Consider the following 17,891-nt stretch of genomic DNA (forward strand, 5'->3'; position numbering starts at 1 on the left):
AATATCAGGAAAATATGCTTTTCTGACTGGCCTGGCACCATGCCTTAAATCGGGTTTATACATTGTCCCTGAAATACTAGTGCTTTTTTAAGTGCAGTGTAAATCTGCAGGGCAGATTTTAGAAGCAGCAGGTGGAAAGTTTGATATCAGGAAAGACATTCTAACAGCTAAAGTTATTTCAGTAAATGGTTTGAAGGAGTTAGTGGATTCTCCTCCTTTATAGGAACATTGGAACATATTGGAACACACTTTAAACAAAATCTGGGTGATCCCTTGTCTAGAATTTTGAAAAAGAAATCAGGTGGAAGAGGCACATGTGGATTGAACTTGGTCCCTGTCATTTCTGAAATTCTGTGATTCTGTAAGATGGAAAAAGACAGAACACAATCTCTCCTCATCACTTGTCCTCTAAATAATTTCTCCCAGAGCCTGAAAGAACATAATCTCCAAGGTGTGAGTGAGAGAAGGGGACTTGTTATTCTGACCTGCATCCTGAATTTTTGATGCTTTGGTACAATAAAGCAGAGTAATGTCTTTAGGTGGGGTAAAGGAGGAAAGGAAGATGCAGCTCAGTCATAACATTCTGCTGTGATCCTTCACTGGTGTGGGAGGGGGAGAGAACTCATCTGTGACACAGACATAGGAAACCAAACGCACCAAAGCAGACAGTGGTCTGACTCACATCTCTGTGGCCAGGTCTGTTTAGCCAGTAAGCCCACATTACTTAAAATCAAGATGCTATAAGAGGACGAGCAAAACTATTCAAATTGCTCTTAGCTCCATGTTCTTAATATTGATAATAATAATAGTAATAATTATAAGGATTTATGGAGCACTTTAAAGTTTAGTAAGTGCTACACTTCAGTTATTTCAATTACTTTGGAGAAATAGGTTTCACAGATGAAAAAACTGAGTCTGACTGCCTTCTGTGGGGGAGTGGGGGAGGGAAGTGAGATTAGGGGGAAAATTGTAAAATTCTATAAAAATAAAAATAAAAAAATAAATCAACTGAGTCTGAGAAAGGTTAGGTGTTTATCTAAAGCAGAATTCATTCTTTGGTATGTCAATGAAGCTCTTCAAAACAACTCCGTGAAGTAGGTGCTGCTCCTGCTGCTGCTCCTGCTGCTGCTCCTCCTTCTCCACTTCCTACCTTTACTACTACCCCGACTCCTGCTCCTACACTAATTCTTTACCTCTTCCTCCTCTTATTCCTACCCTACTCCTACTACCATTATTCCCATTTTATAGATGAGAAAACTGAGACTGAGGAAGGTTAAATGATTTGCCTCTAAAATAGGATTCATACTTTTGGTAGTTAGTAAAGTCCTTGAGTAAAGCATATAAGTTGAGGCTAGGCAATTAATAAGCCTAATGTTGTGCCTATTGCACATTTTTGGAAATCTCCTAAAATAAGGCTATTTTAGGAGAAGACTGTGAGTCAAATATTGAACTTTTGAAATCACATATGAAGATGTCATATGGAACAATTCTTCTGGCAACGATCCCATAGGGGCAGCTAGGTTACACAGTGAATAGAGTGCTGAGCCTGGAGTCAATAGGATTCATCTTTTTGCCACCAAATCTATCCTCTTCCATTTAATATGATGTACTATACTGCAGGGTCACTTAAGTTCTCTTTGTCTCAGTTTCCTTGTCTATACACTGAAGGGGTTGCATTCATGGGCTTTTCCAGTCTTATCTCTGATCTATGCTCATACCATGTCTTTAACCAAAACCTTTCATCAACTCCCCTTTATTTACATGATAAAGTATATACTTCTGATTCTGGCATTCAAGACCCTTCACCATCTGGTTCTATCTTCCCTTTGATGCCTTAAGCTCATGTGTATTCCTTTTATTGAATCTAAATATACTCGCATCATTGCATCATCACTTCTCATCTTATCTACCATCTTGGTATCTTTGTTCCCAAACATCTCATCCTTGAAATGATTTCCATTTCTTTTTCCTCCAGGAATTGATGTTCTCTCTTTTTTCAAGACCTTATTCCAAAAGAAAGTTTCTTGAGGGTAAAGACAATACCACTTTTTATCTGGCAAACCTCCACACTTAGCACAATGCTTAGTAGGTGATTTATCAATGGTTATTCAATTCAATTCAATTCAGGTAGCCCCTCCTCAATGCAGTCCCCTATGTCATGATCTCTGTTATAAGTAATTTCTCTTTCCTCCAATTTCTGTACTACTTTCCCCATACCTCTTCTGTGTGCTGCTTTCATTCTTCCTTGCATTATAATAATCTGTGAATACTTAATTTGCTCCCCTCCTCCTGGTTAGATTTTGAAAGTGTGACCTTTTTCCAGACTTTCTCTGAAGGTTGGTTGCTCACTTTGTATACTTCTACTTTTGAGTTGTGGAAAGATTTTTTTTTGAGAATTTTTTCCAAACACAATTTAGTATTTTTCCTATTTGGAATCTCAGAAAAATGAATTACTATGACATCTACGATCATTAATTGCCATTCCCCAAGCTTCCCTTTCCTCCCTGACCTATAAAGCTTTCAAAATAAATACAGAACACAAAGTATGTTTTTGTAGATATAGGTAACATTTTTTCAGGGTCATTCAGTGGAGCAGAATAGGTATATGCTTCTTGTAGTTGCTGTGGGTGACATGGATACCAATATATCATCAACATTATTTCCTTTAATATGATGTATGTGATTTTTGTGGTGGAAATAGTGGTTTTGGGGTAGCCTTCATGAATCATTTACAATTACTGAGTCATTGGCATTAAGATTAAAAGCAATCTGACAGCATCTTCTTCCTTCTTGTGCTTGGAAGTAATGAACTCAGCTTCAACTAATATCTCTTTACGGTAAGATTTCCTTACACATATGCAAAACATAGTGTTGTTCAAGGAGACAGGTAGCTTACAGAATTTGAATTTAATGAAGGATTTTATTAATTTAATCAAGAAATTTTTTAAAAGAAAGGAAAATGGAAAGGACAAGCAGGTGAAAAGGACTCATTAAAACCACACCTATTAGCAATGTTGCATTGACATCTACTAGCTCTTCAACTATATGTAAATCCTTTAATCATTCTAGTTTCTGTTTTCTCATGTGTAAAATGGAGATTAAAAAAATGCCTTTACTAATAACCTACAGTTCTCCCCCACTCTGAAAAATGAATAAATGCACAAGTGGAAAACATTTCTTACATCCTTACTAGATGCCAATTATTATGCTAGAAAAAGACAGTTCCTGTCTTCAAGGAACTGATATTCTTTAAAGAAAAATTGTTAATTTTATTTACTATCACAACATTTACAAACAAAATATATAGGTATATACCATATACCTATTATAATATTTATTTTGCCTATTATAATGCTTTTTCCATTCCTTCCAAGGGAAAGAGAATAAATTTTGGCAGGTTGGTGGAGTAGTAACAGGAGTAATAGGAGTAGTGGAGAGAGTGATGTACCTGGAAACAGAAAGAAAGATCTGAGTTCAAATCTATCTCAGACACTTATTAGCTATGTGACCTCAGGCAGGTCATTTAGCTTCTGTTTGTCTCAGTTTTCTCCATCTGTAAAATGGGAATAATAGCATCACCTGTATCTTAATTGTGAGAATCCAATGAAATGGGTTTTGTAAACTTTAAAGTGTTATACAAATTCTAGCTATTATTATAGATATTATCATTATTGAAACGAAGAAGGAAAATATTTGAAGAGAGGAGCTTGCATTCTAACAGAGGGAGATTTTTATATATGAGGACTGATAGACAAGAAGGGCTGTTTGGATCTGGAAAGTCAGGGATGATAAATGAAGTCACAAAGAGGTTGATTAATAAAACTTGCAGAAGTAGCAGTAATGTTGAATTGTTTATAATTCCCAGGAGCTAGACCTGGAAAGGAATTAGTTATGAATGATGGATAGTAGTACACTAATGCAGTAACAGGGACAAGAAGACAGAGTGGATGAATGGGGTAGGAAACACGATCTGTTTACATGCCTACAATGTGCTAGGCAAAAAGGGGATAAAATGAAATGAAAAAGGAAACACTCAGGGAGTCCCTGCTTTTAAGGAACTCACAATTTCACGAGGAAGATCATATGTGAACAATTATGTACAAATAAGATGGATAGATAAACTGAAGAGGGAAGGAATTAGCATTAAATGGAATTGGGAAAGGTTTCCTGAAGAAGGTGGAAGTTGGGGAAGGAGAGCATTCCAGTGAAAATTCATGGAATCAAAAGAAGCAGTTATATGGAAGAAACAATAAGGATTACAAAGTACATGATGAAGTAAAGAATAAAAAGATTGGAAGTGTGGCTATGTGACACAGTTGACTGAGTGCTGGGCTTGGAGTCAGGAAGACTCATCTTGAGTTCAAATCCAACTTCAGACACTGGCTGTGGAAATGTGGGTGACTCACTTGATCTTGTTTGTCTCAGTTTTCTTATCTGTAAAATCTAGAGGAGACAGAACCCCAAATAGGACCACAAAGAGTAGAATATGACTGAAAAACAACTAAACTACAATAAAATGAGGGAATTGAATGAGATTATTTCTATCTCTTTCCTATAGCTCTGAATTCTATTATTTCATGATCTTGTTTAAGTTTTTCCTTAGGGGGCACTCACCGTGAAGAGGTAGGAAAAGACAGAAATAGGATATCTCAAAGGATATACAAATAAATATTTTAAAAGAATCTCTATGAGAGGATAAGACAACAGAAGCCTGGGTCAGAAACAATTTTGAAAGGAAAGTGATTAGCAGTGGTCAAGGTGGAAAGAGGTGTATGTTTAGTAAAGAATCCTTTCCTTCATTTCAGTTTTGGTTTCAAAGGTAAAATTACATTTCCCCAAATATTATCATCTAATAGTTCTACCACTGACCTCAGACTGATTTTTAAGGTCCTCTGGCTTCTTCCCAACTAGCCTTCCTGATCATGAATTACTCTCCTTTATGGGAGGAATTCTGTCTTGTACCTCTTTGAGTTCTCAGAATTTAGTAGCAAAGCGTCTGTATACATCAAATGCTCAATACATGTTGGCTGAGAGTGATAGTGATGCTACAAATCAGACTCGTGGACATACCTTGTATATTCTTTCTTTTGGCCCTTGCAGAGTAGGGAAGTAGAAAGGGCAATGGACTTAGCTTCATTGGCTCTCTACTACCTTTGTGACCTTGAGCAAATCACTTCATCTCTTGGGGACTTAGTTTCTTCATTTGTAAAACAAATAAACATATAAGTGAGAACTATTACCATAGATGATCATTTTTGACTTTTTTACTCATTAAAATTTTATTCTAATTATAAGTACAGATAATTTTCAGCATTCATTTTGGTAAAATTTTCTCCTTCCCTTCCTTCCCTCTCCCCTCCCTAAGACAGCAAGCAATATGATTTAATTTATACATGAACAATCATATTTAACATATTTCCATATTAGTCATGTGGTGAAAGAAGAATCAGAACAAAAGGGAAAACCACAAGAAAGAAGAAAAAACCCAAAAAAGTGAAAATAGTATGCTTTGATCTGCATTCAGACTTCACAATTCTTTTTCAGGATGTGGATGGCATTTTCCACCATAAGTCTTTTGGAATTGTTTTTGATCACTATATTGCTAAAAAGAGTTAAATCTGTCATAGCTGATCATCATACAATGTTGCTCTTACTGTGTAATTTCTCCAGGTCCTTGTGACTTCATTCAGCATCAATTCATTTAAGATTTTCTAGTTTTTCTGAAATGCATCTGCTCATCTTTTCTTATATCCCCATAGTATTCCATAACAATCATATACCATAACTTTTTTAGTCACTTCCCAATTGACAGGCAACCCAGATTCTTAGCCATCACAAAAAGAGCTACTATAAATATTTTTGTACATGTGAGTCTTTCCCCTTTCTTTTATGATCTCTTTGAGATACAAATCTAGCAGTGGCATTGTTGTTTCAAAGGGTAAACACAAATTTATGACCCATTGTATATTAAATCCAAATTGCCCTACAAGTATGGTTGGATCAGTTTACAGTTCCACCACCACCAGCACCAACCTCAACAATTTCCACTGGGTATTAGGGTCCTAGTTTTCCCACAACCTCTCCAACATTTATCATTTTTCTATTCTGTTATATTAGTCAATTAGGTGGTTCCTCATAGTTGTTCATTTCTCTAATTTAGAGTGACTTAGAGAATTTTTCCATATTCCTGAAAACTGCCTGTTTCTATCCTTTGACCATTTATCATTTGGAGAATGACAGGAGATGATCTTGCAGAAACTGTTAGAGCAGCCATCTAGTTCAATTTGGATAGGAATCCTAGCCTTTCCGGGAAGATCCTTCCAGTTCTAAACCCTAAGATCCTATATGTTCTCCTGATGTGAAATGTCCTTTCCAATATTCTTCACCTGCCAATTCAATCAGACACAACTTTGCTAAGCACCTAATGTGTGCAAGTCCCTGCAATAGGTACTAACAATATACCTGCCCTAAAGGAGCTTGCATCCTGTTTTCATTCATCTTGTTCTTCCAATTTTTGCTGAAATCTCTCTTATTCCATGAAATCTTACCTAATTACTCTGGCCACACGGAAGCTCTCTCTTCCATTAATGAATGAATGAAAAAGCATTTATCAAGTGTTTATTACCTATGCACAAAGCACATTGCTAACTAAGCTAACTCTTCACATTCTAAACTTTAATTGTGAACATTTAGTCTACCCAACCCTATTATAATCATCTTTAAAAAAAGGAACAGCACTTTTTAAAATTTTTTTGCAGGTCAATGGGGTTAAGTGGCTTGCCCAAGGTCACACAGCTAGGTAATTATTAAGTGTCTGAGGACAAATTTGAACTCAGGTACTCCTGACTCCAGGGCCAGTGCTCTATCCACTACGCCACCTAGCAGTCCCTGGAACAGCACTTTTTAAAAGAACTCTCAGTAATTAACTGAAAGTTCATCACATAGTAGTTGTTCAATAAAGACTTATTGAAATCTCTTCTATATGATTCTCCATGTTTATTTGAAGATCATTCATAAAAAAAAGATTTGACTAACAACAATGGGACCAAAACATTATCTTCTTAAATTCTATAAGCATTTTCATAATAGTCAAAATCATTCAGTAATTCCTCCATTATTATCCCACTCAATTGCCCTAGTGAGCCTTTGTTGTGCTAGTGGAGCACTAACTCTGGCAGGTCCTAACAAGTGGAAGCATATTCTTGGCAGTGGTCTCTTATCCCAGGTCAAAACTAATTAAACTTGGAGAGAATTGCTTACTAAGGGACAATTTTTTTTGTACATAGTAACTCATGAAACCATCCGTTAAGGCATTGCAGAATTGAATTTTGCACCACTAGATAGAATACCCAAATAGGTAAAACCTTTTGAAGTTTCAAGTTATATATACTAATTTTAATAATATTTTGTATTTTGAAAAATTCCCTTCATTTACTGTTTGTTTTCATTATCTTTTCTTTTACTTTGTTTTCTCCTTAGAATTTCCTCACCCTCTTTGTCTGTCTTTTGGAGATAGAAAGCTATCATCTGAACTGTCCTTACCCATTTCCATATCCATTTGATTAGTCCAGTTGCCACCATGAATGAGGTAAGCCAGCTTTATGACTTAGATTTTAAGATTCTTGATTTCCTATGACCACTTTGATATTCTCCAAATAACTGTCTTTATTTTTATTTTCTAGGAATCACTGAATTCAAGCAACTTTGAATACACAGATGATTTTAGTGAAGTCACTCCCACTATAGATTATGGCACTGACCAGGAATTTTTTTGTATTTTGGAGGATGTCAGATACTTTACAAAGTTATTTGTACCAGTTGCATACTCCTTTATCTGTGTCTTTGGCCTCCTGGGGAACATTTTAGTGGTGATCACCTTTGCTTTCTATAAGAAAACCAAATCCATGACTGATGTCTATCTCTTTAATATGGCCATAGCAGACATATTATTCATCCTGACTCTTCCATTCTGGGCTGTAAATCATGCAACAGGAGCATGGAAGTTTAGCAACACTGTATGCAAACTGACTACAGGTATATATGGTATCAACTTTAACTGTGGAATGCTTCTCTTGACTTGTATCAGCCTGGACAGATACATTGCTATCGTGCAGGCCACCAAGTCTTTTAGGTTTCGAACCCGGACATTAGCATACAAGAAGAGGATATGTCTGATAGTGTGGCTGTTCTCAATCATAATCTCTATTCCAACTTTTATAATCAATCAAAAATATAAAACTCAGGAGATGGAGGTCTGTGAAGCCAAATACCAAAGGAGTCCCGAGGCAGTCAAATGGAAAGTACTCATCTTGATTCTCCAGTTGCTCTTTGGTTTCTTTATCCCATTGGTGTTCATGATATTTTGCTACATGTTCATTGTCAAAACTTTAGTGCAAGCTCACAATTCTAAGCGGCATAAGGCCATTCGGGTGATTATTGTGGTGGTCCTCGTTTTCTTGGTCTGCCAAGTGCCCCATAATATGGTTCTTCTTGTGGTTGCAAATAATATAGGTCGCTTTCGAACCTGCAGTAGTGAGAAACTCATAGCTTATATAAGGAGTGTCACCGAAGTCCTGGCTTTCCTGCACTGCTGCCTCAACCCTGTGCTTTATGCATTTATTGGGCAGAAATTTAGGAATTACTTTCTGAAGATCGTGAAGGACCTGTGGTGTGTAGGTAGGAAACATAAGCAAGCAGGCTTCTCTTGCTCTAAATTATATTCAGAACCCTACATTTCCAGACAGACTAGTGAAACCTTTGAAAATGAGAACGCATCATCTTTTACTATGTAGAGTATCATGGATAAAATAATCATGACAGGTTTTAGAAAATGACATCAAAGACTTTTCCTATTCATAGGATGGTCAATTCTCGATTGTTTGGAAGTAGTGGAAGGATAGCATATATCCCTGATAACCACAGTAAAAAGGAAACCAAAAGACTTGAGTCTATTTTTTAGCCAATAGGTTAAAACCTCTTACCTAAACAAACCTCTTTCAAGTTAACCTATGGCCACATTTACTTGCTTTAGCTTCCATCCCTTTAATTCCTCCAACCACTCTCAAGCATGTTATGAAGTAAAATGATCTAAAGACAAGTAGAAGGGAGCAAGCAATTTGGAACATTCAAGCAAGAAAAATAACTCCTTCTGGTATAAAAAAGAGATTATGTTAACAGTAGTTCATTGAATCTTAGGGAGAAAGGTAGAAGGAACTTATGAGGTCATCTAGCCCAACCCAATAATATAAAAATATAAATTGAGAACCAGAGCGATTAAGATAGTTGACTAGGGTCATACAGGTAAAGACATGTTAAAACTGGTATTTGAACCTAGTCCTCTTTCTAAGAGCCTCTGTGGATAAGACAGTTAATATTGCAGTGGACTGAAAAAAGCTAAAATAAAACAAAACAAAACAAAACAAAACAAAAACCTGGTATAGAAAGAACTCTATCTTCTGTGGTTAGTACCTGTTTCAGAAGCAATGAGAAACTGGTTAATATTATTCCATTGACAAGCCTTAGGTTTTGAAAAAAACCCTTTGTTTTTTAATTAATATTTTTGAGGCATGGTAGAAGTAGTTTTTATTTACTCCATAACACATAGTAGAAAGACTGGGGAATACTGATTATTTATTCCCAAGTTAGTCATTATATATATATATATATATATATATATATATATATATATATATGTAATTTTTGACTTCCTAGTGTTTCTTTAAATGACCTTACTCTGAAAGAGAAGTTTGCTCTGATTAATTTTTAATTACTCTTTTCACTATGTCTGAGAAATTACATGATTCAAGTGTTTTCTCGAAGTGGTATATAGATACAGAATAATAATTGGGAAATAAAAAATTACCAATAGTCTTTATGAGAAAAATGTTGGAATGTGTATTAAATGAAGAATGCTTCAGAGAATACTAGATTGCTTTTGTAACTCTTTTCTAAGATGATGTTTAAACATTAAAGATATGTATTTTTAGGCAAGGGTTTTATAAAATAAAATCTTATTACACTTTTGAAAAAGAGTTTTGACTAGACTGAGGTCTGTTGCTGAATAAGCACACAGATGGCTGCTTTGACATATGAGAGGTTGGGAAGTTTTTACTACTCTAAATCTCTAGGTACATGGAGAATTACCAGCAGACAACTTTAGTAAAAAGAAACAAAAGTTTATTCAGATAGTCCTTGATGATATATTACTAAGAGTATGAATGTGATCTTTAAAAAGAAATATGTTATTTTATTTGAAACCTAGGTCAGTGACATCTCCTTTAAAGATATGACCAAGGAATGGGCCATTTTATATTCGTTCATTTACTTAGTAAATGAAATAACAGTTGTTTTCTGTTTTTTAGAGATTGGGATTTATTTTAATCACTTTTGATGGAAATCAACTGTATTCTAAATGTAATTTAACATTTAACATTATCTTTGTGATACACATTTATCTTTCAGACTCTAAGTTCTTAAAACTTGTTGCTGTGCTGTGATGGACTCAGGGCCTGTAAGAATTAGCAAGGCTATTTGCTCCTCTAATAAGAGACTCCAGACCTTTATATTTCTATAATTCCAGTGTCTGCTTTTTATAACTTCTCTGTTTTCTCATTTGCTATTATTGTCATAGCTTGTTATTTTCAGAGTACCTGTCTCTGAATGGGTTCTCTTTTTAATTTGTTAGTTTTACTCTTCTATTATCTAATAAAGCATATTAAAGTTGAATGAGTGATAGGGTTAGTAATAATCACCTGAGATAAAGAAAAAGAAATATTTAAACTTATGAAATATTATCAGGGAAATTACATTTTGCTAAAAGTTAGCATAAGACAATGAAGGAATATCATAAATTTTATAACATAACATAAAAGTTTTTCTCATAAAACATGCCTTAAACTTATGGAGAACTGAATCAAATTCATAAAAATGAAAGCCTTTCTCCAAGACAAATGGTCAAAGAATATAGACTTGTAGTTTTCAGAAAAAATTAACTTATCTAGAGTTCTATGAAAAAATGTTCTAAATTACTTTTGATTAGAGAAATGAAAAACAGAACAATTCTAAGATACAACATCATACATATCAGCAATAACAAATGTTGGAGGGAGAAGGGGGAAAATAATCATATTAATGAATTGTTAGCAAAATTATGAACTAGTCTGAACATGTTGGAGAACAATTTGGGTCTGTGCTTTAAGGGCTATAAAACTATGCAAACCCTTGTTCTAGGCAATACCACTACTAGGTCTGTACCTCAAAGAAATAAAAAAAAAGGAAAAAGGAAAAGAACCCATACATACAAACTTATTTATAGCAACTCTATTTGAAGTGGCAAAGAATTAGGAAATGATTGGTTACTCATCAGTTGGGAAAATGAATAAACAAGTTGTGACATATGATTGAGATGAAATAAAATTGTGCTATAAGAAATGGTGGGGGGGTGATTTCAGAAAAACAAGGTAAGACCTATATGAACTGATGCAAAGTGAAGTGAGAAAAACTAGAAGATCAATGGGATCAATGGGCATAGTAACAGCAACTTTGGAATGATAATTAGCTGTGAAACACTTGGTTATTCTGATCAAAACAGTAATTCAAGAGAACTTAAAAGAAATTATGAGAAACAGACAGACAGACAAGAGAGAGAGAGAGACAGAGGGAGAGATGGGGACATGGAGGGAGAGAAATGATAAATTTAAGTGCAAATTTAAGAATAATTTTCTCTATTATTATTGCCTTTTTAATATGGCTAATGTACGGTTGATATATTGCTTGTCTTCTCAGTGGGTGATAGAGGTAGAGAATTTGGAACTCAAAATTTTAAATGAGAAGAATGTAATAAATAATAACTTATTTTAAAAATAAAAGAAAACACAAACTGGGACTATTTAGGCAAGATATAACATGGAGCTGGGTTCTGGGGAGGAGGAGTAAGAGAATAGGTACCTTCAAGTATTTGAAGGATTATCATTTGGATGAAAAATTATATTAATTCTGTTTGATCCCATAGGACAGAGCTAGAAACAGTGCTAGAAAATAAAGGAAGTCAAATTCCAGTTCACTAATAGGAAAAATTTCCAAAAATTAAAAGTTGTCCAAAAGTGAACTTGTTTCATAGGAAGTAAGTTCCTCATCACTAAAAGCCTTCAAAAAAAGATTTTCTTCCTGGAGAGATTATAGATGGATTAGCTGACCTAAAAAGTCCTTTTCAGCACTGAGATTCTTTAATTGTATTTTATATTTAAATGCATACACCTCAAGATGGAAGATTGGTAAGTTAAATAAAAGCATAGGAGAGTAATATTGATTGCATTTTCAAACATAATTTTGACTTCCTGATGCTATATTAGACCACTAATATCCTAAATATACCTTAAATGAATCTCTTCAAATGTCTTTAATATTCAAAAAATATATGTACATAATTTGGTTCAAGGGAATTCCAGTTATATGTACTTAATAATGTTAGTAGAATAGTTACAGATGATTGATATATTTTTATATTAGTGTACCATTTGGTTAACCAGAAGCTTTTTATCTCCTGGACTGATAAATTGAAGTTCATCCTAATGAGGGCAACCAGGATGTTGATTAGATTGGAGACCATGTTCTTTTTTTACAACATGACTAATATAGAAATATGTTTAGCATGATTGTATACGAATAGCCTATATAAGATTGTTTGTTGTCTTGGGGAGGGGGGAGGAGAGGAAAGTAGAAAATTTTGGAACTCAAAATCTTATGAAAATGAATGTGGAAAACTATTTTTAAATGTAATTGGAAAAAATTAAAATACTGTAAAGTGTAAAAAAATAAAAAAGATTGAAAACCATGTTATATAAGGTTCTATTGAAGGAACTGGAAATGTTTAGCCTGGAGAACAAAAGATTTAAGGTGTAAAAGATAGTCAGTGGTACACTAGTAAATGTTTACTAGCCACCTCTCAGGGAAAAAAAAGATTTGTAATGACACACTGTTAAGTTTAATCTGCATTGTTTTTTTCCCATATTTCTTAAGTCTAAATAATCAACAAATCTATAAATCAAGTTGCCTTAGAGGGATCCAGATGGTATAGTAGATAGTGTAGACTACAGTTCACCCCTGAAGATTACTATCTCCAAATATTTGAAAAGTAGTAATATGGAAAAAAAAAGATTAAACTTATACTGGTTCCAGGACAAAAGGGTAGAATTTGCAGAGAGGCAAATTGAAATGATGCAAAGAAAAATTAGAGCTATACCAAGGTGGAATTTGGCTACTTTGGGAGCCACTGGATTCCCCACAACAGAAGGTGATAGAGTCAAGATTGGATGATCCTTTATCAGTGATGTGGTAGTGCGGATTCTTGTCTGGATATGCACTGGATTAAACAGTCTCTGAGATCACTTCAAGCTCAGAGAGCTTGGGTTTCTGATAAGATTTGGTAACTATAATACAAATGGTACTCTAGCCCCTGATCACCATTGACAAGACTTTCTCTTGGAAAATGTACTTTTCGTTCAACCCCAGGAAACCAGGAACACATCTTCTCCTTTTGCTATTACCTTAATTTCTTCTGCCTTCCATTTCCCAAATGGAAGAAACCAGATATTCCATTCATCCTATGCCTCTTCCCACTGACACACCCTGTGAGGACTCTTCTGAACTCCTCAGGCTTTGAGTAACTGAGTTGGAATTCTGATCCATGCCACTGAAATTCAAGAATAAGGCACAGGACTATCTTTATCTCTTTTCCCAGACAGTGGGCATTGGAACTTCTCTGGAGAAATAACAAGACCTCTGCTGCTGTAGATTATAATTTCTCTTGTAGAGATGTGCTGTGTGGTGATGTGTGGATGGGAAGGTGGAGGTTGAAGTGCATTGGAGGTGGGGAGTGGATACTAATGAATCTTCTAAGAGCTGGGACTATTATACTTTTAGCTCATTTACATATAGTTTAGAGATTTATGTCAGACAAAGTAAAGTTTAATTTAGAGTCCAAGATCTTAGAATACAGATGTAATGTTGTCTTAGAGGCCATGGCTTCCACAGATCATTGTCCTATAGGTCAGAGCAGAGATTTCCTAATATCATCCTTTTCAACCCTGTAGAGAGTTTGACCCTGACCTAGAGGTTGAAGCAAGTAGCAAGAATAGAGGGAGGATTGACATGAGGAAAAACATATCACCATTTCTAGGAATGGCGATCTTTGACACTCCAGGAGGCTAAAATTGCACTTAATCACAACTGGGGCTAGTTTCCCTGTTGAGGAACAGACATGTTTTTCTATTGGTCTTTGGAAAGCCCAGAGGATAATAGTCCTGATTAGATCTGAGAGTATTTGGTGCCTGTTGGTGAGATAAACATTGGAAATTTTCTCTTATGCTTTCTAGGAGACAGGCCTCCTTCCTAATTTACTCCCTTTTTACTTGGCCTTACACAATGTGGTAGGAGTAATATCTATCCTTCACAGTCTAGACTGCAATGAAACCTTACTAAAAATTGAATTGGTCTCAGAGACTAACACTCAAATCATTGATATAACTTCTTTCACTTCAACATAAAAACTTAGAACAAAAGGAGTTGGGGATTCCTCAGGTTTGAATTATCTGGCAAACTGGGTATAACCAACTTGGCAAATAAGGAGGCAGGAGTTGTGACCCCCCGAATCAATGCAGCATCCTTGATGAAAATAATTTCCATGCCATCGAAGTAAATTTGTTTTGTTAAATGTTAGCTTGTGACTCATTAATTCTAGCCCTAAGGGGAAATACCAGAATGTCATGAGTCAGGGCTGACCCCAAAGATACAAAGAATGGAATGGAAGGGGATGGCTGGCCATGGGCTCTGCTTCTCTTTTCTTTTCTACCTGTAGCCTAAATAGTTGCCACTGAGAACTATTAGCAGTATTAAAATAATGTTTTTGTCCTTCAATCTTTTTAAAAAGACCACAGTATCAGAGAGATGATGCCATGACAAGCACATGACTTGGATTTGAGTGAGGGGGTGCTGTGTTAAGTCACCAGTCTCACTTTCTCCTCCAGAGCCATCTGGGACAAGTGGCCAGATATGGATCAAGATGATTGGTGATGGCCATGAATGCTAGGCAATCAGGGTTAAGTGACCTGCCCAAGGTCACATAGCTAATAAGAGTCAAGTGTATGAGGCTGCATTTGAACTTCAGTTATGCTGACTCCAAGGCCAGTGCTTTATCCACTGTACCATCTAGTGGGTAGAAGTTATTGTGTTTTTGATATTTGCATTATAAAGGTATCTTGTATCTAAAAAGGTATCAGTTTTAGTTGCCTGACTTTACATGGAAGATTAGATATGGAAAGAGAAAACCTAGGAGGGTTTTCTAAAGTGTGGGAGTTTATTTAATGAAAATTCAAATTAGTAAAAAAAAGGGGAAAAATCTAATTGGTGCAGATAGTGCAATAATTCTTTGAATTCAAGAAAACATACATGAATGTTTACTTAAAGGAGAAATAAAACAATCTTCAGAACCAGGTCCTTTTAACACACAAGAAGTAATAGCCATAGGGATACATAAGTGAATGAAACAACAGCCTTCTTTTCCCCCTTTGCCCTGAAAGTTCATGGTGTGATTGAAAGGGAAAGTCTGGCCTTTGAAGAGGAATGATTGCTAGGGAAGCTCTCCTCAAAGAGGGTGGGGGTGATGATTTTTGGTGGAAATGGAGAAAACTGACTTTATCAATTATGCTCAATTGGGTCCTCTAACTCAAGGGATGGTTGAGATCTGTTTGCCTTTCTCACTAGCATCACCTAGTGGTTATATGGGTCATTCTTTTGTATAATACTGGTAGCTCTGCATGAAAATTATTGTTTAATCCTTCAAGAGGATACTTGTCAGTGTCATCCACTGTAGTTTCCAGACATGGGATAATCACTCCATTTTGTTAGGTGCTGTATGGTGAGAGATGCAGACACACTATCTTAGAATCATAGCTGTGTAGAGCTGGGAGGTGTCTTTGGGGTTGAGCCTACCATTGAATTATGAGCTCTGTCCATAACAACATCTTAACGTTACATTTGAAGTGGTAAATACCATTGCAAGTGTAGATCCAGGCATTTAGGACAGATATTAATGATCCATTAAGAAACACATAAAAGTCATATACATAAGAAGAGTAAACCTTAATTTATACATATTGGATAAGCACAAATTATTTTTAGTGCATGAATACTTAAAACATCTACTACCAATGTCTACACTGTTTTGTTTCATAGAACTCAGAGGTGGAAGGGATCTAACAGATTTTTCTGGTAGAATTGTATTATTTTTACATATGAAGAAATAAGGCTCAGAAAGATTTATAGGTAGTAAAAAGTAGTTCCAGAATTCTAATCCAGGTATCCCCTCTTCAAATTCCACCATACTTCGGAAGTAAAATCTCACTCTTTTAATCTAGTTTCTTTAATTTTTTTTATTTCTTTGCATTTTTCTTAGGCCTTCTTTCTATCATCCTAACTTTTCCTCCTACTCAATGATGAGCAAACTCTAATGCCAGTAAGAGCTCGGCCCTAGTTCAGTTTAGCAGAAAAGACAAAAAGAGCATTTGAATCTTAATGAGTCAGTAGATCTTTATTTTATGTGGCCAGGAACCCTGTTAAATTTCCATTGCAGGTATATCCGTCAACTAAAGACATCTGGAACAAGGCTACTAAGAGAAATTTCTAAGTACTACATAAGAGTAACCTATAGTTCAAACCAAGCCTTTGGAAAGAATGCTTTTTTAAAGCCTTAAACATTCAAGCAGCAGGTTGCATCTTATCTCATTTTGCAACTCACTGAATATTACAGTATCAGACACTATTTAACATGCAGTATAATTCTAATTGGGCAGGTAGGTAGTTCAGTGCATCGCTTCACCTATCTGCCCAATTAGAATTATAGATAGAATGCAGATACTGTTCAAATCTGATCCCAGATACTTATTAGCTGTGTGATCCTGGGCAAGTCACTGAGCCCTATTTGCCTCATCTGTAAAGTGAGCTAGAGGAAGACACAGCAAACCACTGAAATATCTGTCAGATAAACTCCCACAGAGTCATTAAGTGAGACTATCAAAATGATACAACAACAAACACAATATTCTTCTTATAATATTTGTTTGATCAAAACATATTATTAATACTGAATTAGAAAATTAATATTTTCTGCTTAAAAGTGTTTGTAAAATGTTTGCTTCATGATCAAGTGGCACCAAGAATAGATTGGGTGTTATTTGATAGCACTCCAGTTAAAATAGGAGAATTCAATACTAAGTCCTCTAAAATCACTATCAGTTTTAAAACTGTAAACTTTTATCCTATGTTCAAAAATTATATTTATATATAACCTTTCTGAAATGTTAATCAGCTCATAGAAATCAGTACTTGAAAGAAACCTTGGAGAGCAATAGTCCAGCCTATTTGTTTTATAAATAAGGAAAATAAGGCTGGGGGAAATGACTTGTTAAAAATCCCATGATTGGAAATTAATAGAACCAGGATTTGAGTTCTCACTCAAAATCCAGTGCTCTTTTTCTCATCTCATTCACATTATGATTTACCCAAAATAGAATAAAAGGGAGAAGCATCATGGTATCATTGATAGGAAGCTGACTTCCAAGTTAAGAAGACCTGAGTTCAAGTATTAGCCCTAACTCATCTTGATTATGGAACTACTTAATAGAACAGAAACTTTCAGATAACCAGACAACTGCCTAAGATTAAAATTTTCCAGGTCTATTCCTGTCTTACTACTAGAGTTTGTTACTAGGAGAAACTTTTTGTCACTAAAATCACAATCCCCTCACCTCCTCCTGAATGCATAGTTAAATATACAGTCTCAAATATAGGCCAAAAGTTGAAGCATTTAGGAGCAGGAACCAATTGACTAATTGAGG

The 17,891-nt window shown here is 35.3% G+C and overlaps 1 protein-coding gene across 1 annotated transcript in view; it reads left to right on the plus strand.

Moving 5' to 3' along the window:
- LOC141488183 (C-C chemokine receptor type 6-like) overlaps positions 1-9,637 on the plus strand; it is a 52,232-nt gene extending 42,595 nt beyond the window's left edge. The window contains exons 2-3 of the mRNA XM_074188028.1: positions 7,480-7,588; positions 7,683-9,637. Of these exons, the coding sequence (XP_074044129.1) occupies positions 7,580-7,588; positions 7,683-8,792 (1,119 nt within the window). The 5' untranslated portion in view covers positions 7,480-7,579 and the 3' untranslated portion in view covers positions 8,793-9,637. The remainder of the gene's footprint in view (positions 1-7,479; positions 7,589-7,682) is intronic.
- The last annotated feature ends 8,254 nt before the right edge of the window (positions 9,638-17,891 follow it).

This window comes from Macrotis lagotis, chromosome 5 (genome assembly GCF_037893015.1).
Source record: "Macrotis lagotis isolate mMagLag1 chromosome 5, bilby.v1.9.chrom.fasta, whole genome shotgun sequence".
NCBI classification, from domain to species: Eukaryota; Metazoa; Chordata; class Mammalia; order Peramelemorphia; family Peramelidae; genus Macrotis; species Macrotis lagotis.